The sequence below is a fragment of the Cyprinus carpio genome, chromosome B24, assembly GCF_018340385.1.
Source record: "Cyprinus carpio isolate SPL01 chromosome B24, ASM1834038v1, whole genome shotgun sequence".
Taxonomy (NCBI): domain Eukaryota; kingdom Metazoa; phylum Chordata; class Actinopteri; order Cypriniformes; family Cyprinidae; genus Cyprinus; species Cyprinus carpio.
In genome coordinates this window covers 13,964,126-13,988,197 of record NC_056620.1, presented here as the reverse complement: position 1 = coordinate 13,988,197, position 24,072 = coordinate 13,964,126, and the positions used below count along the sequence as shown (strand labels likewise).

Here is a 24,072-nt window from a genome sequence, read left to right as displayed (position 1 = left end):
GTGTGATTTGGCAATATGTATTAGTCACTCACATAAACAGACTGACAGTTTTTCACTTTGTCTTGCTTGTGTATGTCTGCATGCAGAGGACGGCGCACAGTGAGGAAGACTCTGCTGGAGGAGGTGCAGGAACTGGAAGCTCGGGCTGTGGACCCTGGGGCAGCCGTCCTCAGAGATGCCAGCGGCCGCAGGTATGTCCCTGAATATGCCTTGATGTAAACCAGCCTATCTATAAACTTGTTGTGTTATTCTGTTTCAAAACATAGTGAGCTGACTTGCTGCCTACATAGCAACCTCATACAAACAGCAAAGTGCATTAGCAATGCCAGAGAAAGTGACACAATACTTGTATCATAAATATAAATAATAACGTAGCACACAAAAAATAGGTAAAATAGACCATTTATATATATATATATATATATTTGGTAAATAAAACATTTTATATATATATATATATATATATATTATTTTTTTTAATAAAAATATAATTAAATTATAATAATTATTTATTTACCGTTTCTCTTGCTTTGTCTGCCATCTTTTTTTCACTTGAATTAAAATTGTAATAATTGATTAATAATAATTCTAATAATTTGATTATTCTTGTTCTTATTATTAATGTATTAATATATGTGTAAAACAGTGAAATTTAAATTACATTTATTGACAGATAGTGACATTTTAACTTATACATTTTAAATATTTTTACTTTTAATATATGATTTCATATTAATTTAGATTAATTTAATAATTATTTAAATATAATTAATTAAATTAATTGACAATTATTTACATTTTTACTAATATATTTTGTATTTTTTTTATTAATTTAACATATGATTTTATATTATTAAGATTAATATACAGTTAGAATTGTTGAAAATAAAATACCCACATTTTGGGGGGAAAAAAGTTCTCTTTTTCTTTTTTTTTCTTTTTCTTTGCTTGTTGCAGAAGGAAGCTCACTATAAACACAGCTGATTGATTGTGTTTATGATTTGTTTATGTCTTTTGTCTATTTGCATATTGTTTGTGAATTAGTTTGTGGAAGTGTGTTTGGGAAAGAATCTGTGTTTGTGTTCATTGTGATCCTCTAACCCCTGCCTGAACATCCACAGGCCCAATGCTGAGGATTCATAGACTCATAGAGTCAAAGGCAGGCATGTGCAGGTAGAACCAGGCGCCTGAGTCTCTCTATAGGATGTGCAGTGACCTGTTTCCTCCTTTCCTTAACCTTCCTTTCATCACCATCATCATCATCATCATCTCACAACTTTCCTTTCACTTTTCTCTTTCACATTCTGCGATGTCAGGCGGCCATGAGCTGGTCAGGTTTGCCTAGCTATAAGCACTGGGTGTGTGTAGCTTCCTTAAGATCGTAGCTCTGTGCATGTGTTTGTTTTCAAACTGTGTGTTTGTGGTTTGAAGCTGACAGCAATTGCATGGATTTAACAGTTTAGCCCAGAGATATTACTCTACATATTGTGTTTGGTGTACAGCCCTATATGAGACAGGAACTTGGCAGACAGACGTGTAGTCTCATGCAGTTTTTTTGTAATACCTTGGAGTGTTTCGTGGTCTTTAGGCCACTAATTTATGGCCAGGCAGTTGACAGAATGGACTTCTAATCAGAGGGATGTTGGCTGTAAGCCCTGTTTTCGTTTACCCCGCCATTCCCCCAGAGCAGAACACTTAACCTCATTTGTTTCAGTAAATATCCAGCTGTAAAAAACATAATGGTTGTAAGTCATCCTGAACGAGTGTAGAAATCCGCTGAATGATTGAACGTCAGCTTGAATTCGACATCACTGGGCGGAGGCTGACACAATTGAAGAGCATATCCTAGGCGTTTACATTTGAAAATATTTACCCAAGAAGACCCCAACTAGCCCTGCCGGACAAAAGAAAAGTATTTTCCCAAGTATAAACCAAGCCTGGACTCGTACATGAGGGACGGTTGGAGGAAAATAAGTTATTGAAAATCTGATTAAACAAAACAGCTGTTTGATATTCCAAGGATTCTCCATGTTCCAGAGAAACGACAGGAAGAAAGAGCTCCGGTTACCAGCAAGCCTATGCGTCATTCCATCCTTTTATTTCTTTATTTATCCATTTATCATTCCCGTCTTTCAACCGGTCATCTGTTTTGCAGACATAGTTTTCATTGGCCGATGTTCTGCCATATCTCATTTACTGTTGCCGAATTTTTTTACAGCACAGCCAAATGAATGCCACGTCCTTCCCAATGATAACAGTGCAAACGGTCCCCTTCGTAGCACAATATGAGTTTGAGCTGTAACCTTGAGCAGTTTGGCCTTCCTCCATAACAACTGGTTTTCAGTTCACTCTTTCTTTTATGGATGAGTGGAAAGATCGCTTTCATCTGATTTACAGGGAAACATCGTAGACTGATTGTTCTACGTGGAACGTGTTTATCAAAGACGGGGTCAGGCTCCTTTGATTTCTCATCATTTCAAAACTGGGCGCAAAATGGCATCGGATTCACTTTCCAGAATTGAAATTTTGCCATTTAATACAGCAACCAGAGACTTCTATATTGGCTGCATTAATTTAAGAATAAAGAGCCGTTTGAATACTTCTCATATTGATCGATTTTGTTTGAAGGAGTGGAAAGCTTGAGGATTTAGTGCTGTGGAAATATTCGAGGAGATGTTTTTGGATCGCAGGCCTAAGTTTAATATTGTTTAGGAGTGCTTTGGGAAGCTGTTTCTTAGAATTGTGCGAGTATGTGTCTAAATGTGTGTTCTGCTCGAGTGAACATCATTAAGAGTATCAGCCGTTCGCCAGGATGGCCACGCGGCAGAGTAGAGGACTGTGTGTTGTAGAAATGCATGTGATTTGACCTCTAGCTGTCATGTGTGTAGCATATCAGCCAGTAATTGTGCTGTGATTGGTGGCTTAACCCATCTGTCTCTGTCTGTCCAGTCTGAACGAGCGTGCCCACCTGCTGACACGGGTCTTCAGGAAAACGCCTTCCAGCGTGGGACGCTCAAACTCTGTGCAGCAGACCGTGTCACGTAAGTGCATGTTCCGCACCCATTTTTACACTTCACACCCACTGAGATCTGCAGAACCTGTACAACTGCAGCAAATTATTATCATTATTATATTATTATTAATCTGTCAGTTGTCAGAGCTCCACGAGTTTCTTGTCCGAGCTAATGATAATCAATCTTAAATGAATTTTTACTTCGATTAATCAGATAAATAAAAGATTATATACAGAAAAGTTTTCTTTTCTTTATTTTTTTAGGAAAAAAAAAACAAAAACAAGTTCATGCATGCAAATATCCCTATAAGAATTGTTTTCTCTCTCTCCCAATAGATGGATATGCATTCTCACAGGAGGAGCATGGCGTGGTGTCGCAGTCCGAGGTTGTTCGCTCCTATGACACCACCCGTCAGCGGCCCAGTCTGTAGCTGAAGCTACAGTGACAGCTGCTAGAGACTTTAACGCCACACCTGTGCTGGCTGATCCTGCTGTGGCCTTTAAGCTGAACTAAACTGAACTGGGCACAGCTAGCGCAACACTCGGCCGAGCTACATAACACACCGCCTCCCGACGAGGGAGTGGATTTACAGGAAATGGAATGTTGGGGTGGGCGGGAATATTCTCTCATCGAAATGGCCGCTCGAAATGCACTACACACGATCGGACAGGCGAAAGGAGCCAAGTAGCATCCAGAAGCGGAAGCCAGAAACAATGGTGTCTGTATCACTATCACGAGTCACAAGACTGCTTCATTTGGTTCTACATGGTGCGGGTGCGTGTTTGCATCTGCACTTTTGTGTATGTGAGCGTATATATTGAGAAGGATGTGCATATGTGCTCTTATCCGTCGTGTGTGTGTCGGTTGTGGAGCGGCTGTTGTATTTCTCGGTGTGTCTGCATGTGTGTGTTTTTGTTGGGTCCTAGCATTTGCGTCTCCAGAGATCGGAGTTTGGCGTATCCGTCATCACCACGGCGAAGCAGGAGGGGAGGCCACTCTAAACAAACACAAAACAGCCACCCACATGCATACACTCTTTTTGGAGCAATGCCCATTGCAGACCTGAGATGGGGGAGGTGTGGCTTACAGATGCCGCAGACACACGCATGCACCCACACGCATGCACCGTTCCCATCCAGCGAGGCTGCCAAAACACACAGCGATTCCTCTGAGGCGGAACCCCCACCCTGCAGCATGGAGCTTCCCAGCTTACCACACACACACAAATACACCTTCTCTCGCTCTCTGTCTCACCTAATCTTCTACTTAATGGCGGCCTCTGTATCTTAGAGCTCATGTTCTCTCCGTCTCCCTCTGTCTTTGATTCTCTCTCTTTTTCCAGATCGGCAATCTCCATGTCTCTTTGTTCTCTTGGTCTAGTTATCCTTTCATTCCCTCTCTGTTCCAGTCCGGCTGCTGTGGATCACAGCTGTAGCTTTTGCTTTTGTCTGCTTTCTCTCGACTTGTCGGGTTTCTGGATGGTTTTGTCAAATAAAATGGACTTGTGACTCTGTGTCATTCTCTTTTTAAGCCTTGCTTTTGTCCCGTTATTGTTTTCCTCTAATATAGGGTGTCATTTCAGGCAAATTCTTATTATTGTTCAGTTTAAACTTGTGGGTTCACACTCATGTCATTCTAAAATTTCTTCTGTAGAACAAATATATATATAAAGAATGTTCATGCCACTCTTTTTTTGTGGAGCAGGAGCTGTCATGTATATGGTCAGGCTGTCTGCAGGATTTTTTTTAATCAAATTTAAGACTTTTTTTTTTTTTAAAGACCTTTTTAAAATCTGCACAAATAACATTAATACCACATGAGCAGGGTAGGGCAATGGTAACATATTAAACCTTTAAATTACTGTAAAAAACAAAACAAAAAAAAAACTTGATTTTAATATTCAGATACAGGTTTGCACAAAATTTTATAAAATGATACCATTTCAATACAGGTGATTGTTTGCGATTCCACAACCTCACTTATAGGCTATCTGACAAAAAGAAAGTTCCCGGAGTAGATTAACTCATTCTTAATAGGCTATATTACTATTAGTTAGTTACTCGGAGTAGATTAGTATTCATTTTATTCATATAAAAAGTTAGCTTTTAATTTTAGTTTTAGTAATTTTTTGTGCTTTTGACATTTTATTTTTTATATATATTCTCTCTATCATTAATTTTTTTTTTATTCCAGTTGTAGTTATTTTAGTAGTTAAACATTCAGTTAGTTGCCAAAATTTCAAATTTTCATTTAATATTTAATTTTAAAGTTTTATCATGTGATATTTATATTTTGTTTCAGCTTTAGTTATTTCAGTTAACAAAACTATATAGTTTAATAACAAAACTATATCTAAATGTGTGTGCCTATTCAAATAGATAAACCGCATAGACTATAAATATAAACCGACTCAGGGTTCAGAGATGAGTCATTTGTAACTGCACGATTCACTGACCGCTGACTGAGTCTTGTTAACTCGCAGCTAACTCTCTACTAGGGAATTCGAAAATTCGTGAATCAAGAATCGGTTCGTATAAGTCAATTGTTCGTGATTCGACTCAAGCTACCACAGAAAGTTCTCCTGACTACAAGAGTTTTACGCATTGCTTCAGATTCGGTGGTGAGTAAATGATATGATAATTTAATTCCTTCTATTCGAATTTACATCATACATTCATCAAGTTTTTAAGGCATCGCCAAACTTTGAAAAGCAGCCTATGTGAAAAGGAGATCGTTGTAAAATTGCTGAGCTAAAAAATGAGCTTAGCGTGATTTGGTTCACTTACATGCAGTCTTAAAAAAGTGAAAGCCAACATTCAACATTCAACACTAGCGGGCTTATAAGTGGAGTTTGATTTGTGCTTTCTCCGGTCAGGTTTGTTTGAAGTGCACTTCAGAGCTGAGTCAGAGTTTTGAAACGAGCTGAGGTGGAGTGTTATTTTAAGATTAAAAACAGGAAAGAAAGGAGAGTACTAACACATTTACAGCATATGTAGATCTTACCTTATTTAAACCCGATTCATTCAATTTTCCAAAGAACACATTGTTCAGTGCACTTAGTGTGAATGTGAAGGATGAACTACACAGATATACTCAACTATATGTTCAGAATTAACCATAGCTGTGTCGAATGGATATTTAGAATAATCCCATACTAGTTCATTTAAGTCTTAATGCAACTGTAAGGGTGTGTGTGACCCTGTAAACCCCATCAGTCCCATGATCCCCTATTGCTAAGAAGTCCACACCCACGTCTCTGAATATGAGCCAGCTCTGTCCAGCTCCACTGCCTCCAATATGGGGAATCCATTCCTGTTCCACCTCAGCAGGAACCACATGGATCCATTTCAACTCTGTCCAATGACTCCCCAAACGTTAGTCTGACCCTAAAGTTTCCATATATACATGCCAAGAACACAGGCAGACTTAACTAACTGCAATTATTGTGGGTTTTGTTTGTATATTATAGCCTAGTTGCAGCCATTGTCTGGGTGGAAAGTGTGACGTGTGCTAAGTGTGTTTAAAGAGTTTTTCTCTAAAGCAAGTTAAAGTATGAAAAGCGATTTGTGTTTTAGGACTAAGTAATATTTATATAGATTTAGCTTTAAATTTTCATCCTGTCTCATATGTGCATGTGCAAAACAAATATTACTAACTAAACACAACGTCATTTGATTCAATATGATTTTTAATGTTGCAGACTTTTGTAATTAATGTGTAGGCTATATCACATATATTGTGGGGGAAAAAATATTTTTAGTTTTGTTCTAGGTGATTAAATCAAGTGTTTTAATAATCGTAAATAAGTGGACGTATATTTATAAAATGTCACATCATAATTGCAGTATGTGTCATTTTAAAAATAGCAATTTCCACTAAATTCACGATTTCCTTAATTGTAGAACAGCCTGTTAACATTTCTCTATTACACGTTAACAGCTTGTAAAAGTCTTTTGAACTGGCAGCACTTCATCTTTCAACAACATGAAGAATATGACCATTTGTATTAATCTCAGTGTTGACAGGTGCCATAATTTACTGTCATTCATCATTTACTAGTTTATCAGAATCACCCTCAGAGAGACCAGCAAAATGTTACAAAAAAACTTACTTTGTTATTTTGATCTTTCAATCATTTAAAAAATTATGTTTAAAAAAGGTTAAGCAGCACAACTGTTCTGATATTGATAAATATGCTTCTTGATCAGCAAATCAGCATATTAGAAAGATTTCTGAAGGATAACGTGACACTGAAGACTGGAGTAATGATGCTGAAAATTCAGATTTGCCATCACAGGAATAAATTACATTATCAGTTATACTAAAAAAATGAATATATTTCACAATTCTGTTTTTATTGTATTTTTGATCACATAAATGCAGTCTCTGCATGACTTTCAAAAACTTACCAACCCCAAACGTTTGAACAGTAGTGTATATAAAAGTAATTTATAGCTGTTCAATCATGACGTCAACTCAGGCTAATTCAGCTTCGTTTCCAGTATAGTACATATATTTAAAAGTAATATGAACATGTGCATAGAGTTTTATGACTCAATGTCTGTCTGTATGCAAACACTTAGCATGGAAACTATGTAGAGATTTATGCACGCAGCCCTTGGTCTCAGTTTCGTCATGAGTGTTGAGAGTGATGAAAGTCTGAGCACTTAAAGTCCATGTGTAACAGGAGCACTCAAGTTTAATTTAGCCAAGCCAGTGGTCCAAACGGCCCCTGCATGTCTTCATTTGAGAGCGCCACACATACCGCTGACAGCAGCACTCAGCATCTCTTACAAACGACCCAGTGACACTTCACAGTCTCTAAAAATATTTATTATAATTATTATATTTCATATGTAAAAGACACGTAGCACCCTGCTCTCAAAGAGAGAGAGGCACATTCAAGCTCAAATACTCATTCAGTTTTACAAACACACACGTATCGTATACAAAAGTAGATCTGATGTGCATGTAAAGTTGCCCACAGATACAGTCGAAACAGACATGCTCCCTGTCAGGACAGACTTTGCTACTTTTCCTGCAGGGGTGGAAACCATCCCATCTCAAACTTTAGTGATAGTTCACCAAAAAAGGACAATTCTGTCATCATTTACTCAATTTACCAAATCAGTGGAACACAAAAGATGATATTCTAAAAAACTGTTTTTGTCTAAAAAAAAAAAAAAAAAAAAACACTAACCACCAGTTACTTTATATTTTTTCAGTATTGTATATTATTATAAAATGTATTTAAAAAAAATTATATTAATTTTAGTTTAGGTTTTTAGCAACTCTGTTGTGTTTTTTTCATGTTTAAGTTATTGTAATATTTTTATTTAGTTTTTTTTATTCAGTTTTAGCTTAAATTTAATAGGCTACTTCAACTTATACTTTAGTTAGTTGCCAAATCAACTTTTTTTTTCAAGTTAACATTAACATTTTTAACAACTTTTTTTGCTATAAAAATTTGATTTTGCCATTTTTATTAGTTTAATTTAAAGATATCTATTTAGCTTTTTTTTCAGTTTTAGTTAGTTTTTACAATAACATTAGATGAAATTAGATGAAAAAGCAGAAATATCTTCTTTTGTGTTCCACAGAAGAAAGAAAGTTGTAAAGGAGTGAATTACCTTTTTAACCCAAATACTCAGACTGGTGATTTTTTTGGTGACTAATGCTGGGTTTCAGTAGTTCAGAAAGGTGATGGTCTTCTCCTGGAGGAGCCTGGGACTTTTTTTCCTCGCTAAACTGCTGGCTTTGAGCGCACTGAAAGAAACCCACTCCAAATGAAATGCCCTGGAACCCTTTTGGTACTCCTCGAGTGTACCTTATGCTAACAGAAGGGAAGAAAAGTGGCACACATACACAGTCCTTTCACAAGGCAGAGACTTAGTGAAGGGGAACAGTTGGCAGACAGTTTTTACTGCGTAATAGACTCTTGTGCTTTCAGAAGACCGCTGATCCCAGCTACACACACCTTCGCACATCGCTTTCCCAAACACAGGCCTATATTTTTGTGTATTTTCTATTCAGTTCCTTGGCAAAGTGAAAATGACTTTGGTTCTGCAGAATGTGAGTGTGCTTATGCGAAATTTAAGTGTGTGTGTCTACTGTATGTGCGTGTGTTGCAGTGGGCAAGAGGGTGGAGCGTCACAGTCTGTGTCCTGTGTTCACTTCATTAGGTTTTAAGCATCCAACAGGGAGCCAGGACTGTTTTTCACATTACAGCACCTGTGATTCCCATTACACACAACATATAGTGCACTACACACACACATATTCACATACTGCATCTCATAAACCAACACACCTATACAGTCACGCACAGAGCGCACATGCACGGTTATACAACACAAATATACATCACATATATACACACGCGCTTCATTTACAAAGGCACCATTAGCACTTTTCAAGGCACGTTACACACACATCCAGTCATTTCTTAAGCACTGTGTCCTTTATATCACAGAAAACAATGTTGTGTTTGATAAAGCACTGGTTTGAGAGTCTCATTTGTGTGGTTGCAAGCCATGACTCTCAATTTTGTGCCCTGAACTGATTTTTTGGTGTGATTTTGATTCCTATGACGGTCCCATTGGGATTCACATGGTAACCGGAGGGTATTTTTGGTCCCCGGTCACACTGGCCACACTAGCCATGCTGGTTGGCGGAGGGTACGGAGACTGCAGTGGGCGGTAGCCCGCTTGAGCGGGATCTAGGAAGGCAGGACCCGGAGAAACAGGGTGGGCGAATCCGATGTACTGAGGATGTAGAAACTGGCCTTGGTGAGGAAGGATTTGAGTGGCTTGCTGGCAGTTTAGCACTGAGAAGTTGGTAGGCATGTTCACGTAAACGCTGGCGTCTGGCGGGAGGCAGCACGAGGCCTGTGCGCGGAGCATAGGGGCAGGTGCGGGACGGGGGGCAGCCGACGGAGCTGAAGAGCTGGAGGAGGTGGCCGTGCTCGACTGGCGGGAGGACGAACCTCGCGACGTACCTGTGCTGGCCATCATGGGAATCGTCTCGAGGACACGGGCGCTGCTGGACCCTCCTCCTGAGCCGCCGCCTGATGAAGGCTCCTGTTTGGGACGGAGACAGCGGCAACAGCACACGGCAACAACGGAGCCCACCAGCACGAAGGCAACGAAGACCGAGCCGACGATCAGGAAGGGCACATAGATGGGTACTGCAGGGCAAAAGCAGGAAAATCATCTGTTTTTTTTTTTTTTTTTTAAATATATATGAATTTAAATTAAAATTAAACTTGCAATTTAATTTGCTTAATTGATAAATTGATTATTTTCAATTTTTTGGAAAATGTGGAGTATGTGCCATATAAATATCATTCTACCTGATTTTTGAGTGGACTAAAATATGTTGATTATAGCACCAACATGTTTTCAACACAAAGGGTGAATTGCAAAAGGAAGTGAGCATCGCCATGCCCTCCTACCTTCGCAGGGCAGAGCCCTTGAAGTGTGTTCTTTTAAGTGTGTAGGGCATTAGTGTCTCGTATAGGCTAAGCGTTTGGAACTCCCTTGGTGAAGGGAACGACTGACCAGATGTTACCTTGAAAATTCAGCATTCAGCACTCCCATCAGTTGTTACAAATAAATGTAATTTAAACTTTGTATGACTATTTTATTTAAATATTATCTAATTGTGTATTATTTTTCAAACTAAACTTGCTTACATACTGTCTTAAATCATAGGCTATTTCTGTCACTGACGAAAAATATTTTGTATTACATTAATATAAAGACAAATTTAATTAGCCTATTCTACATTCTAGTTTTGTATGTGAAGTCGAAATCAACCCAAGCTTTGCTTTAAAATGCATCGCAAGATCTCCTAACCGATGATCACATGATTACAAACGGAAATCACTTCCGGGAAGAGACCATTGCATGTTCCCTTCACTTCTGGCAGGGCCCATCATTAAGGGATTCAGTTGTTCACTTTCATTTGGAACATCCCTACGAATGGCGTCCCCTTCCAGAAGTGCCCTTCATATGTTAATCAATAGCACATACTTTTTTTTATTATTATTATTTAAAAGAAAATGTCAGAATTGTGGAACTTGCGACCATAGTTTGCCAACGATGATTTTGGGAAACGCACCCATGAACGATTCACTGATGCAAACCACTTAATCATGAGTGAATTCAACGCTTTTTCATGAAACTTTCTGACTGATTCATTAAAAAGAACCTCTTCATAAGAGTCATTTCTTCGTGAATCAAACATCATGGCTTGTGTTGTGTTCATTGTTGTGCACAGAAAATACTGGCACGCACTCTAACAAGATGATATCTGATAAAACAAAGCTTTTTTAATTATTGTTGCTGTTTTTGTTTTTATGGCATTTGCAATCATTAGTCACAGTCTAATTATTTACTGGCCCAGATCAAAAGAACAAACCCAAATGTGCATCGGCTTCCTGCTTCAGTGTAAATCTTTTGGATTTTTTGCCTGTTTTATCATCCACTCGGTGATAATCAGATCATGTAGAAAAGTAATCTTATCAACACGCAAGCCGCTATATTTAAAGTATCATTAATAAAGTACAGTTTAATACCTTGTTTTTAATGTGATGCTTGTAATAAAACCTTCATGATGTATTTAGGTCATCCAGCTGTATACACTGCCACTGATACTAGACCATGTAATGTTATAGTGTGTATCAGGACTCCTTAATGTCGAAAATGGAGTGAAGTGCTGGATGGCAGCACATTGGAGGACTTTGGGGAGTTTTGTTTGTATACAGCCCTTGAGCAATGTTTTTCCTTCTCTTTAGAAAGCACACATCCGTTTCAAAATCTGAAGCAATTTTACCTCCACCGTCATAAGGAGGACTAGGATATCAGTAGTGTGACTGAGCTCAATGTAACTTTTACGCTCTAAAACTAACAATAAGCAAGTTTGAAGCCTAAAGCATTGCTGAACCGTGTTGATGTGTCACAATATGCCATGCGTGTGTATCTTTAAATCAGAGAACAGAGCGCTCACATGTTTCTGCCCCGCTCACAGATGGGGAACCTGCTGGCTCATGTGAGATGAAGGGATTTGAGAGAGAAGCAAAAATGAAAGACGAGATGTTCCAACAGTGACTCGTCCCCAGGGGTCCGGGGCCCCTCATTAACACTTATTAAGACAGGTTTGATCTGCTCTAATCTCTTGCAACCAGCACTGACCTTTCTGCCCTTGCTGGCTCACCATGTGCATGCTTTTTTTCGACAGGTAACTCTGCATTAAAAGTGACCTTTATAGCTTAATTAGACATCTGATCGCCAGAGGAAAGCTTTCAGCATTTACTTTGTTGCAGCTGGTCAGGATCTCTCACCCACATATTTGAGTTGAATCCAATCATCTATAATAGCCAGTGCAAAGTGGCTTTTGATTTTAATGCAGGAGCAAAACCTAACCTAACAAATTCAGCCATTGTTTAACAATTTATAATAATAACGTTACTGAATCAAAGACATGATTGCTGTGCAAAAATGACAGGAGAGTCATTTTTACAGGAGCTCTTTTAGTTATTATTATAACATTGGAATTTTTCAGTAAATGACCTGATTTTTGGCAAGCTTTAAGTTGTGTGCATGTTTTGAAAATGGCCTTTTTTGAAACACCCTATTCACAATTACACACAAATGTGTGTGGAAAAACAATAAAGAATGTTATACAGGTTATTTCCATAGATTTATTGTTCCTCAGAGATGCTTTTTCTTATAATTCAGAGTGTGCTAGTGCTAACAAAAGGTGTCTGATGAGATGGATGGTGACACAGTCATGCCAGGAGTTTTAAATAGTTTTTTTAAAACGTAAAATATATATTTTCTTTATCATTTGGATAAATATGGAAGTTTTTTCTTGCAATTCCATGTTTCACAATTCTGTCTTTTTATCCTCACAATTCTTGGAAATATCACAAGATATAAAGTCAGAATTGTGATAAACAACTGCGAGATGTTAACTTGCAATTGTGAGGTAAACTTGCAAAAAAAAACTGATTTATTTGTACTGTTGTAGTTGAATCAAGAATGTTATTAGTGGATCTGAAGTTCACTGCCGATACAGGATGACAGCAAAGCCTTTCTCGTGTCCTTAAAAGGATTTGGGGCCCCTTGACATGAATTCACACCTGTTGCATTATTGTCCAAGTGGAGCCAAGTCTTCAACTGCCAGACAGACTTCATGCCCACATGCTGCAGCAGATCACCATCTCCTCTTGCCTTTCAGATGTGCATCTATTTCTTTAAAAATATCACTGTGTTGATTTTGTTTTTTTAGGTTATAGGTATAGTTTTTAGAACTCAAACCCTACTTTTGTATCAATTTGAAGGAGAATCTTTGATTTGTTAGGTTTATAAGTTGTCAGTTAATACGTTCAAATTCATGCACATTTTACCGTTTACTATATAAATTAAATTATGGTGAAAAGTCTATTGTGCATTAATAGCAAGGCTATACTCTATACTGTGATTTTATTCAACTGTTGCCCTTTTAGTGTCAATAGCTGTGGAAATAACTGAGACGTTAAAGTATGTGTTTATATAGAAATTGAAAAAATAAACCTACTCTGAGAAACATTCACTGGAGTGAAAAGTGTGACAGCTAGCCCCAATGTCCACAGTTTGGTTCAGCTCGTGGACTCCAGTTGAATTAAAAGTTTTTGAGCTTGCACAAAGGAAGGAAACGATGGTTATTTTATGAACGAGGCTGTCAGCACATCGCACCGGAGATCCGGGCAAGTCTGAATTTGATCCTCGTGGGGAACCGGACGACTGGAGTTCGCGCGCGCTCGTTACAGTGCTATTTATAACCGAGCGCGGTACAGTTTACCGTTTGTGAGTGAGTGGACGGTTAGGTGCCGGATGCCTATTTAACTGCAGCTGTCAAAACCTGGATAAGCAATGACATTTAACCCTTTTATTTAGGGATGGGAATCGTTGGTAATTGAACGTTTCTGTTTCCGATTCTTTATAACGATTCCAGTTAATGATTATTTTAGTACTTTTGAGGAAGAAGAAAAATTACTGCATTTACAGCTCTCATCAGTCTATTGACAAATTATCATATAATTTCAGATTTCAATACGACAGCTTAACTAATCAGAAGTAAATATTCATAAAATACAATCCACTTATTGGTCTGCTACTACATAACCTACTATACATTGAAATGACATTTAAAATGATAAAACTTCAATTATTTACGTTACTTCATAAAATACTTATCATTACAACAAAATCCATAATGTGTATTTTTAACTAAGTTACACCCACACCTGGTTCATTTCGAGTCGGAAATGACGAAATTAACGACTTGCCGTTCAGTAAGTGAGTCCGATTCAAAGATTAGTAACCGCTGCAATTGATTCAGAAGTGATTCACTAAAAGAGCCTGTTCATAAGAATCATTCGTTCTGGAATAATGGAGCTCGTTCTAAATAAGAAGCGCTTCTCGCTTAGATGGCTTCTTGGAGATTAAACATACAAGCATCATTAAACTTAAGCGTTTTTAACCTCATTTGGACACGAAACTCAAACCAACTTTCTCATTTAGTGGGGCTTTTACGCACAAAACGCCTGAGGCACACATTTATTTAAGTAACACACTGCTCTAAAAGTTATTGAATTAAACAATTTAAACTTCGTTGGTGTACAATTTGATTACACGGCAATTGTCTAATTTGTTTCAGACAGAGGAAGTTACTCTTCCAGAAAACAATGCAGACTTCAGCTTACCTGCCCCAGAATTTTTCTCGTCCTTGTTCCCGGTGTTGGTGTCTTGTGTCTGCTTGTCGTTATCACATGTGCCCTGATCCAGGCGAGCTTCTGAGCTGGAGCAGCAGTATCTGAGCTCGCATTTCCCGCAGCAGATGATGGCCTCGGCGCTGTCGAAGCGCTCCGGACACTGAAAGCCGTCTCTCCACGCGTCCTGAGCGTCATGAAAACCGTGACAGTATTCTCCGCTCGCCTTCACGTTAATGATGGTCAAAAGTGTCAGTACCACCGAGACGGCCATCGGGAATCTCGTGCATCCCCGCATCCTGACACAAACCTGTGCGACTAAAATACCTCAGGATCTGGTCTAGACCTGTTAAATTAATGACTCGGTCAATGAAACTAATACAATGAGGAGACGCTGCAAAGAGGAACCCAACTGACAACTTTGGAAATGTCATTGGGCAGAGAAATCCCGAGGTTAATTCAATAGGTCCAGCAGAATCGCTCCAGACAAGTATCCACTGTTTACCCCAGCCGTCACAAGACTTCCAGTAGCTTTGTTTCGGATTGAAAGTAAAGAGGACACATATGAAAACGCATAAAAGCCATAAGGGATGGGGTTTTATACTCATAAACCATAAATTTAGAATATCCCATAATCCTGCGATAAACCTCCTGCGAACTTTGCATCAATCAACTCTTCATGTCGCCTCTTCTCAAATGTCTTCCCTTGAAATACGGAGCAACCAACACTGACTTCACTTGTAATCCATACTCTCGATTCCTCAATGTGTTCTCACGAACCAGTCAAGGAAGTTTTTCCACATTAATCCATATCATGCGAGTTCAGTCAAAGTTTTGGGAGGTCCGGCTCAATATTTAAAAGAGCACTCAACTGCAACAAAAGATTTCCAAAGGGTGCAAGCGGTCAGCTGTCAAGATCTCAAGCAGGACTAGTGCATAGTGAGGATGTGAGTGACCCACTGACAACTTCTCCTTCATTCAGGGGGTAGCTGGTCACCCGTCAAGTGGCGCATGCGCAGTGCTGTACCTTACAGCTCCTGACTGTCTGCTTCTCCGCCAGTTGCACAGTGCAAACAAGTGTAATTGTATGTTGACGGGGCCCCTGGGCGTTTCAGGAGCGGCTTCTGTGAGAGGGGTGTTCAGCGGTGCCCGGGGGGATCTCCTTGAGCACAAAAGGGACGGAAACGCCGTATTGTAATGCATTTATCTCGCCGGTGGCTCACATCCATTAGAATCCAGTACACAATTAGGACTAAGAGATCGCTTGTGTGAATAGGCCACTATCATCAGCAAACGGACAGAAAAAATAGGCAAGTTTTTTTTAAATCAATATATTAACATTTATTTAACATTTATCCAATAACAATTATTGGATAGATAATATACAATGAAAAATATATTACATTCAAACCGTAAATAATAATTTAAAAGGTAGGCTAGGCTATAACATGAATAGGCCACTATCAAATGGACAGATTTAAAAAAAAAAAAACATTTAATATATTAACACATATAACACTAAGTAAATTATATTCTGTGTGTGTGTATTAATGTTTGCAATGACCAACAGGTTATATGTAAACTGTAAGATAAAATAAATAAATAAATAATAAAAATGATGCCACAACTTTTCTATCAGTATCATATTTAATAATAGCTAATACTACAGTCTCTTCACTGAGTCTCTAAAAAGAAACGATTTTGAGCATGATCAGTGTTGCGTAACATAATTTTATATTCTATTTGTACATAAGAAGACCTTTCCTCTTTCTTCAAGACAAGTCTACTCAAGGTCACATGGTGACAATCTTGCAGAACTAGACAAAGACACGCAATCTGGGATTACACAACGTAACTCTAAGGAGACAGCGCGCTCTGGTGGATACAGTTATCTTGGGGTTCTTTGTGAAACAAGTAATAAAACTAAAAGCATACTTAACAAAGAAAATCTTTAGTTTATCTATATTTGTGACCCTGGACCACAAAACCAGTCTTAAGTAGCACGAGTATGTTTGTAGCAATAGCCAAAAATATGTTGTATGGGTCAAAATGATCGATTTTTCTTTTTTGTCAAAAATCATTATATTAAGCAAAGACCATGATCCATGAAGATATTTTGTTAATTTCCTACTGTAAATATATCAAAATTGTGTAAAGTAAATATACTAATTTTTGATTAGTAATATGCATTGCTAATGATTGCTACTTTCATTTAGACAGCTTTAAAGGAGATTTTCTCAATATTGAGAATTTATTTATTATTATTATTTTATTATTGTTATTTTATTTATTTATTTATTTATTTGCACCCTCAGATTCCAGATATTCAAATAGTTGTATCTCGGCCAAATATTGTCCTAACCTAACAAACCATAAATCAATGGGAAGCTTATTTATTCACCTTAGAGGTGATGTATAAATCTCAATTTCGAAAAACTGACTAATTTGTCTTCCAGGATCACATTTAGTATTTATAGCATTTTAAGACATTCCCATCTTCAGGGTTATTATTACCATACATATCTATGGTTATTACACTGGAAAATGATTGCTTTTCAGTCACAGAAACACTTGGACTTTTATTTTGAAATGTATTGTAGCGGTGCTTTTAAAATTGCCCGGATCAACGCTTCCTGTTACTACAACACCAACAAAAACAAACGGTAAAATCTTAGTCCATTGTTCTTCCGTCAGTTTTAGGTAAAATAAGTATATCTTTGTGTCATTACTAAGCCAAACTGTGTCATTGTGTATAACACGTTTAGGTAGCAAGGATGTGTTTGAATTTTAGCACATAACGTTTATAAATTAAAAGATAAGGTTCACAAGTCGAAACGAAACGTTAATTTACAATGATTGTGAAAATGTTCTCTGTTCTGAACATACAGAAAACTCTTCCTGTTCAAGTGCAAACTTTATCGTTAGTGGCGTATGTTTTGTCTAGCAGTATATTGTTTGTTTGTGTCTGTTTCAGTGAGATGTCTTTATTGCGGACGAACCGTCCTTTATACGGAGCGGGTAAAAGACCAGTGCGAAGCAGGAAGGTGTCTGCACCAAAGAAAGAATGGGTGGTGAGAACCCATCATGGTACCAATAACTTTAGATCCTTTTTCTGGAGGGGTTGCCTTATCATTTCTATTTTCCTTTTATTTTAGAGCACAGTCAGTGATCTTTCAGTGCATAGAGCCACACCGGAGGAACTGGTAAGGAGTTTTCTATAAAAAGTGTAAGCTGTTTTCTTAAGGATTTATTGATTAATATATTTTTCTCCATGCATGATCTCTCAGGCTCGACGTCATGAGATGCACAGATCTCAGAACAGGGTTGTGGCGCAGTGGGAATTAAAAGAAAAGGCTCTAACACGCAGACGGAGGAAAAACCAGCCCCCCAGTCCTCCAGGACTTGATAGAGCCCGGCTCAACATCATCAGAGAGGTGCGAATGAATGACAGACAGCTCACAAAATGAAGCTTGTAAAAACTACATCTGGGAAGAATGTAATATGTTTCAACCCTAAAGCCTACTGTATCATATTTGATACACAGATTCTTAATTTCTCTGAATTAGTAAAGCTAAAAGCTTAAAAAGCTAAAAAAAAAAATCATATAGTTTAGACTTTTTAGCAAGTAAAAAGTATTTTAGTATACTAAAGTTTTAAAGAAAAAACTGCACCAAATAACATATATTTTTTTTTTATATTTTTTTTTGACTGATTAATATTGTTGTGGTTTTTTTTTCATCTTAACGTGTGAGCTCCACTTTATCATACTATATGAGCCATAAAGCCTGGTGTATCAAATATGATACTCAACAAAAGTTTAGATATATTAAAACTGTTCCATATAAAAATAAATCAGTTTTGTCTAACTATTATTTTATATGTCAGACTTTACAAAGGTCATTTTATTAGATTACAGATCAGATATCAAAAAGGTTATGAAAATCTTTTTTTTTTTTTAGTTGTTTTCAGATCAGTGTCAGTTGCAGGATGTCATTGCACGGTCTGACAGAGCTTTGGCTGAGGTGAAAGACCTGTTTGGTGATGCACCCCGTCGACGCACAGGTGTTTGATTCTTGTGCAGTATAAACTAATGTGCTATTATCTAGTCAAACAAGTGTTATGTAAATGTACTTGTGAAAGCTCATAAATTAGTGTTTTTTAGGATTCCCCACCATTACTGTGGCACCTGACTGTGATTCTGACTCTGAGCTTCCTGTCCATCAAAAACCTGATCCTCCAACCCAGCTGTCATTGCTCAGCCAGTCTATGATGGATCAGCAGGTACTCACACACAAGCACCACCTACAGCTTTTACTCCGTAATAAAACCTAGAATAATAAAGTCTTTTGTAGGCCCTGAATGAGTTGGAGGAGTATGAAGAGGAACGCGATGAAGTCCAGGATGCCCCGGTGCACCTGAGCTCTGTGATGCACAGGTGTGCATTTATCCTCAATAAAGAAATTCTAATGTATTTCGATTTTCTTTAGAAAGTCTTTTTTAAATGCTTGTTTTTAGAAAAAGAAATAAATGCAGGTCAAAGTCCTTTCCATGGAGCTCAGATCATCCGGAGCAAGAGCTACCTAAGACACCATGTAATACTAGAGTCAGAGAAGATCAGGCAGGTAATGAAGGCATGAGCTTCTTTATGTCATTGCAGGTTAATGTCAAGATGAATTTGTTGAACTTATTTTTTTTTTTTATAAATATCTGTACTTCTTTTGCCCAGCCCTCAACGCCACGGTGGCTGTACAGCGTTTAAAATCCAGACAGACTTGTCCTGATGTAAACCAATCTACCTCACTAGCCAACCAGGTTCTGAACCCAGAGCCTGCTTCCTCTCAACCAGGTTGAGCACTGTTATCAGACACTATTTTTGGTATATTATACATTAACGTAATAATACTTATTTTAATTTTGTTAAAAGTTTTTTTTTTTGTAATAATGTTTCACAGCAATATCTTTTTGAGTGTTTTTTTTTTTTTTTTTGATCAAATTGGGATTGGTGAGCTTGACAGACTTAAAAAAACAAAAACAAATAATAGATAAATTTAAATAACACTAATAACATTAACAATAATGTTAATGCAGTTAATTTAAATTTTTTTTTAATATAAATTATTTTATTGTGTGCATGTGTATTTAGGCATAAATTACATAGAATAAATGTTAATACCCGTTTTTTTCAGGTATTAAGAGAAGCTCAGTTCAAGTCAGTAGGGGGCGCTCCGGACATACCTCTGGCCTTAACGGCTCAGGGTTAAGCTCTATGGCAGGAAACCAGTCCAGTTTGGAGCTACTGCAGGGCATGCTTGAGCAAGTGGACACTGAGCTGGACTCTCTAGACCACCAGAATCCTTCACCAGAAGCTAGACCACAGCAACAGAGACCAGGCCTCACCGGCTTCTCTGTGGCTCTAGTGGCAACACTTGGACGTCTAGCCAGTCATATTAGAAAAGTGAGGGCACATAAGTGAAATCCAAATGATTCTTTAACAGAATTGGTCAGATGAGTCACTTCCTCATTTACATCACTTGCACAGAAAGAAGAGGAGGCTCTGAGGGAGGCACAGGAGAGAAGACGACTAGAAGAGGAGGTGAAAGAGCAGAGAGCTTTGATTGACGCCCTGACTGTAGAGTCACTGACACTGAGAGAAGAGAGCGCCAGCCTGCAGGTGAACTATTTAGCCTTCAGAAATATTATCCAGATGTTATTTGCAAGTTTGTCCATTCATATGCCATTGGTTTTTGTTTTGATGCAGGAAAGGCTGCAGCAGCAGATATCTGACCTAGAGCGGCGTCTAGATGCTGTAGCTCTGGTGGTGGGAAGACCAGATTCTGCAGAACCACACAAAACAGTGGAAATCACAGATAATGCAGCTCAAAGTAACTACCACAAACTGTAGATCCACAGATTATGCACCTGTAAACTAGTCGTATCTAATTTGGTCAGGATTGTTATCTTGAGTGTGTATTTAAACCTGTAGCAGCACAGTGATTAAGAAGATTGTGTTGTGTTCTGTAGAAAGCAGAAATCTGGAGTCTGGCTGTACTGAAAAGGATCTACAGGAACAGGACTTTGTCTCCGCAGCCGTGCTGCTCTCTCCTCCTCGTCAAAGAGATGGTCTGCCTCCCGCAGGTCAGTCTGAAGTGTAGAAAGATCCCTCATTCTGTCAATTTACACCTAGTAGTGTGGCGAGCTTAACACTAAGACAAGCATCACTATTGTTGTTTTTATAATCTAGATGCAACATTTTGAAGGATGATAAACTTTTTAGGAAGTCACTTCTTTTCTCTCTTTTGAAAGCTTGCTAAATCTAATTGAATCATCAATGCAAGTATTACTCAACAGTTTTTTTTTACTTCATCCCAGCATGTCGTCCACATTCACACGCACCCCCGCTGCACTACAGTGGCTCCTGTGCAGCAACGGGAAGTCAGGGTTCACTGGAGGACTTTGACATCTCCATCTCTCCTTCCTCCTTCGCTAGCCTACCACGGCCCACTCCTTTGCTGGACGATCTCTCTCAAGATGCCATGTTAGGGGAGATCGCCGAACTGACACGTCAGAACGCAGCCATCCGGGCCCAGCTGGGGCAGCACCGTCCGTCTCCAGCTGGAGCGTCAGTGTCGAGGGAGCAGAGCGCAGACCGGCTTTCCACAGCCAGTTCTGTAGTTAGACAGGTGTCGCCCTCTACAGAGCCACAGCACACACAGCGGGTGAGTTACATACTGTGTACTTGGGGTAAAGTAGTCTACAGTTCCTCACAACTGCTTTTCAATTTTCAATATTTTTTCCACAGCTTTATTTCTTATAGTTGTGCCTTTACTTCTAACAAATATGACTTTACACTATTAATGAAAATTTTAGGGTCAATAAGATTTAAAAAAAAAAAAGTTTTTAGACTCCTCTCTAATGCTCAGCAAGGCAGCATTTATTTGATCAAAAATACAGCTGAAACAGCAGTAGTTAAATATTATTTTAAAATTGAAATGACTGTTTTCTATTTTAATATATTTTAAAATGTTGTTTATTCCTGTGATTTTTACATTTTACATTTCCATTTTAATATGTTGATTTGGTGGTCAAGAAACATTTCTTATTATCTTCTGGTTAATATCACTTGTTGACTAGAGAAATTATTATGATAATTTTTTTAATCATACTAACCACAAACTTTTTCCTGTAGTTTGTCTCATTTGTGAGACTTGTGAGTTTCTCATTTGTGACCTTTTATGTTTTCCAACACAATTACATATTTTTTACTCTAAGGTAGAAACAGGCTTCAATAGTACACAGTGAGTATGGATGTGGCAGTTTCTTACATTTACATCTTTTTTTTTTATCCAGCCTATTTCTGTAGAGAGATCCTCAGCGATGGAGATTGAACAAAAACTCCAGGAGCTGAACCGCCAGAGTGCTGAAGCAAGAGCTAAACTCCTAGAGCTCATTGAACAACAGAAACAGAGCTCCTCTCTCAGAGTTTCTCCTGCCATTTCCCCAGTACCTCCTCACTCCAGCAGGACTCATACAGGTGTGTGTGTCTCTTTTAATAATGCTTACATCCTCTCAGATCCTGCAGAATGAGAGTAACTCATAAATGGCGACTATTCATGTTTTAAAGCAGTTAGAGGGTTAACTCCAGAGCAATTTTTGACACTTCCTGAGAGAAACCATTCACCTCAATCCAGTGCAAGTAGTCGCAGGTGAGTTATAAAAAGCCAAGAACAGATTTGCTTAAAACATATGAACAGAAACACATTAGACTTGACTCTTTAATCGAACTGTGCTAGTATAATTACAAGGCATTTTTCAAATTAGTGTTAAATTGCATTTTAGATTTAGCTAAGTAATATTTTTAATGTCTTTTTTTTTTTCCTCAGGTCAACTGGAAGAGTCTCACCACAAAGTTTAGATAGTGTGGAAATCCAGAGGCTTGAGAATCAAGTATGAAATATTATTTTTATTGCACATATAACCATGATACGTAGTTTCTAAAACTTAATATTGATACTTATAGTATCTAAAAGTTCAGATAATTTGTATTTTATTTCTGACAGGTGGACAAGCTGAAAAGAGAGGGCTGGTTTGCATTGTCAGCTCATGTCAAATGACTTGAGCTCAAGGAATATGGTCTATGAATAACATCAAATTTCCATGCACAATATTATTCCAATACATTTGATATCCCTAGTGTGGTCTGATCAAACATCCTTACTGCAGCATACCTGTGTAGTGCTCATATTGAGAGGGCCTGTCTATGTAACTAACCATGAGAAATATGTGGGAGGTGTTGGCATGGCAAGATTACATTGATAAACAATAGATAACTTCAGGCAGTTTTACCTAGTATGACATTTCATTTGAAGTATTTTAAATGGAAACTGTTCAACTGTATTTAACATATTAGTTCTTTAATTTTTTAAGAAATGTATAATTACACAATAAATTTTAGTTAAATGCTTTATTGCGTTTTTTTTTTATTATTATATCACATTATTATATGCATTTTCTGATTTTGAGAACAGTGAAAAAGCAAAGCAGCCAAAAATGTAAAACAGTTGGAATTAACATTTCATAACTGCAATAAATGTTCAAGCAATGTTCAGTTCGTAACACTGACATAATAAAGTGTTCTGTAAATAATTCCTAGGCTTTTCAGTAGCACAGCACCATGTAAACCACCAAACAAGAGTTGATATGATATGCAATTAGTAAAGCCTCAGTATGCTTTAGCATATTGAGCACAATACAGCACAAATATGATTTTTCAGACTTTAATTTCAAATTTGTGGTATTCACTTGCTCTATTCCTATTTTATGGAGCCCTGCACTTAACATGTGAACAAAAATGTATTTATTGTAGCCAAGAATTAAGAATTTGTTCTCCCATTTTTAGTAAAATTGTGACCATGATATATTTATTTTTTTCTCATTTATTTGCTGCAATTTATCTAAACCAAGAGAACAAATTTTTAATCTGTGTGTGTGTGTATATATATTGATATAATTTTTGAAAAAATTTGATATAATTTTTTTTTCTCTGCATATAATCATGTGCGGGACTCAATACTTTTTATACTGTAAGATAATAAGTGTGCTTTTCACATTTTAATTTGCTTATGTTTTTGCACCTAAATAGCTCCAAATCCATTTTTATTCGTAAAATTAATCTATAAAAGTTAAAAATTTGAGGGACAAAACTTTAAAATACTTTTAAATGAAGTACAGCATGTGACACTAGCTGCGTTTCCATTACAGATTTGCACAAATCTTTTAAAATATTTTTATAAACGTCGATGAAAA

At 37.7% G+C, this 24,072-nt stretch overlaps 3 protein-coding genes across 6 annotated transcripts in view; 2 read left to right on the top strand and 1 right to left on the bottom strand.

The window, feature by feature from the left end:
• Positions 1 to 4,527, top strand: part of atp8a2 (ATPase phospholipid transporting 8A2) — a 55,765-nt gene extending 51,238 nt beyond the window's left edge. The window contains 3 exon segments of the mRNA XM_042752048.1: positions 87 to 191; positions 2,950 to 3,041; positions 3,350 to 4,527. Of these exon segments, the coding sequence (XP_042607982.1) occupies positions 87 to 191; positions 2,950 to 3,041; positions 3,350 to 3,444 (292 nt within the window). The 3' untranslated portion in view covers positions 3,445 to 4,527.
• Positions 4,528 to 5,523: 996 nt separating this feature from the next.
• spice1 (spindle and centriole associated protein 1) lies at positions 5,524 to 23,231 on the top strand. Of its 4 annotated transcripts, none has more exons than XM_042751832.1 (18): positions 5,524 to 5,634; positions 17,744 to 17,840; positions 17,925 to 17,972; positions 18,057 to 18,203; positions 18,729 to 18,831; positions 18,932 to 19,050; positions 19,122 to 19,204; positions 19,285 to 19,391; positions 19,496 to 19,615; positions 19,956 to 20,224; positions 20,309 to 20,440; positions 20,528 to 20,651; positions 20,791 to 20,904; positions 21,139 to 21,485; positions 22,117 to 22,300; positions 22,391 to 22,472; positions 22,650 to 22,713; positions 22,827 to 23,231. In XM_042751832.1, exons 2-18 carry the CDS (start codon positions 17,748 to 17,750, stop codon positions 22,878 to 22,880), a joined length of 2,190 nt encoding a protein of 729 aa, XP_042607766.1. In that variant the 5' UTR covers positions 5,524 to 5,634; positions 17,744 to 17,747; the 3' UTR covers positions 22,881 to 23,231. The 4 variants fall into 4 exon arrangements, with proteins under 4 accessions (XP_042607766.1, XP_042607764.1, XP_042607763.1 ...); XM_042751830.1 differs by lacking the exon at positions 5,524 to 5,634 and adding an exon at positions 17,299 to 17,432 and having other exon boundaries at positions 22,394 to 22,472; XM_042751829.1 differs by lacking the exon at positions 5,524 to 5,634 and adding an exon at positions 17,299 to 17,432.
• On the bottom strand, positions 8,535 to 15,097 carry LOC109099258 (protein shisa-2-like). The gene is made up of 2 exons (XM_042751835.1): positions 14,764 to 15,097; positions 8,535 to 10,200 (listed from the first exon to the last, which is right to left on the bottom strand). The coding sequence occupies exons 1-2, from the start codon at positions 15,065 to 15,067 to the stop codon at positions 9,620 to 9,622; spliced, it is 885 nt and encodes a 294-aa protein (XP_042607769.1). The 5' UTR covers positions 15,068 to 15,097; the 3' UTR covers positions 8,535 to 9,619.
• Positions 23,232 to 24,072: the final 841 nt, after the last annotated feature.

Coding starts and splice junctions, on each gene's coding strand:
- LOC109099258 (XM_042751835.1), bottom strand. CDS start 15,067: ATGCGGGGATGCACGAGATTCCCGATGGCCGTCTCGGTGGTACTGACA. Junction 10,201..14,763: donor CGAGAAAAATTCTGGGGCAG/GTAAGCTGAAGT, acceptor TTTGCCCTGCAG/TACCCATCTATGTGCCCTTC.
- spice1 (XM_042751829.1), top strand. CDS start 17,314: ATGATTGCTTTTCAGTCACAGAAACACTTGGACTTTTATTTTGAAATG. Junction 18,204..18,728: donor GGCTCAACATCATCAGAGAG/GTGCGAATGAAT, acceptor TTTTTTTTTTAG/TTGTTTTCAGATCAGTGTCA. Junction 22,301..22,390: donor CTCCAGCAGGACTCATACAG/GTGTGTGTGTCT, acceptor CATGTTTTAAAG/CAGTTAGAGGGTTAACTCCA.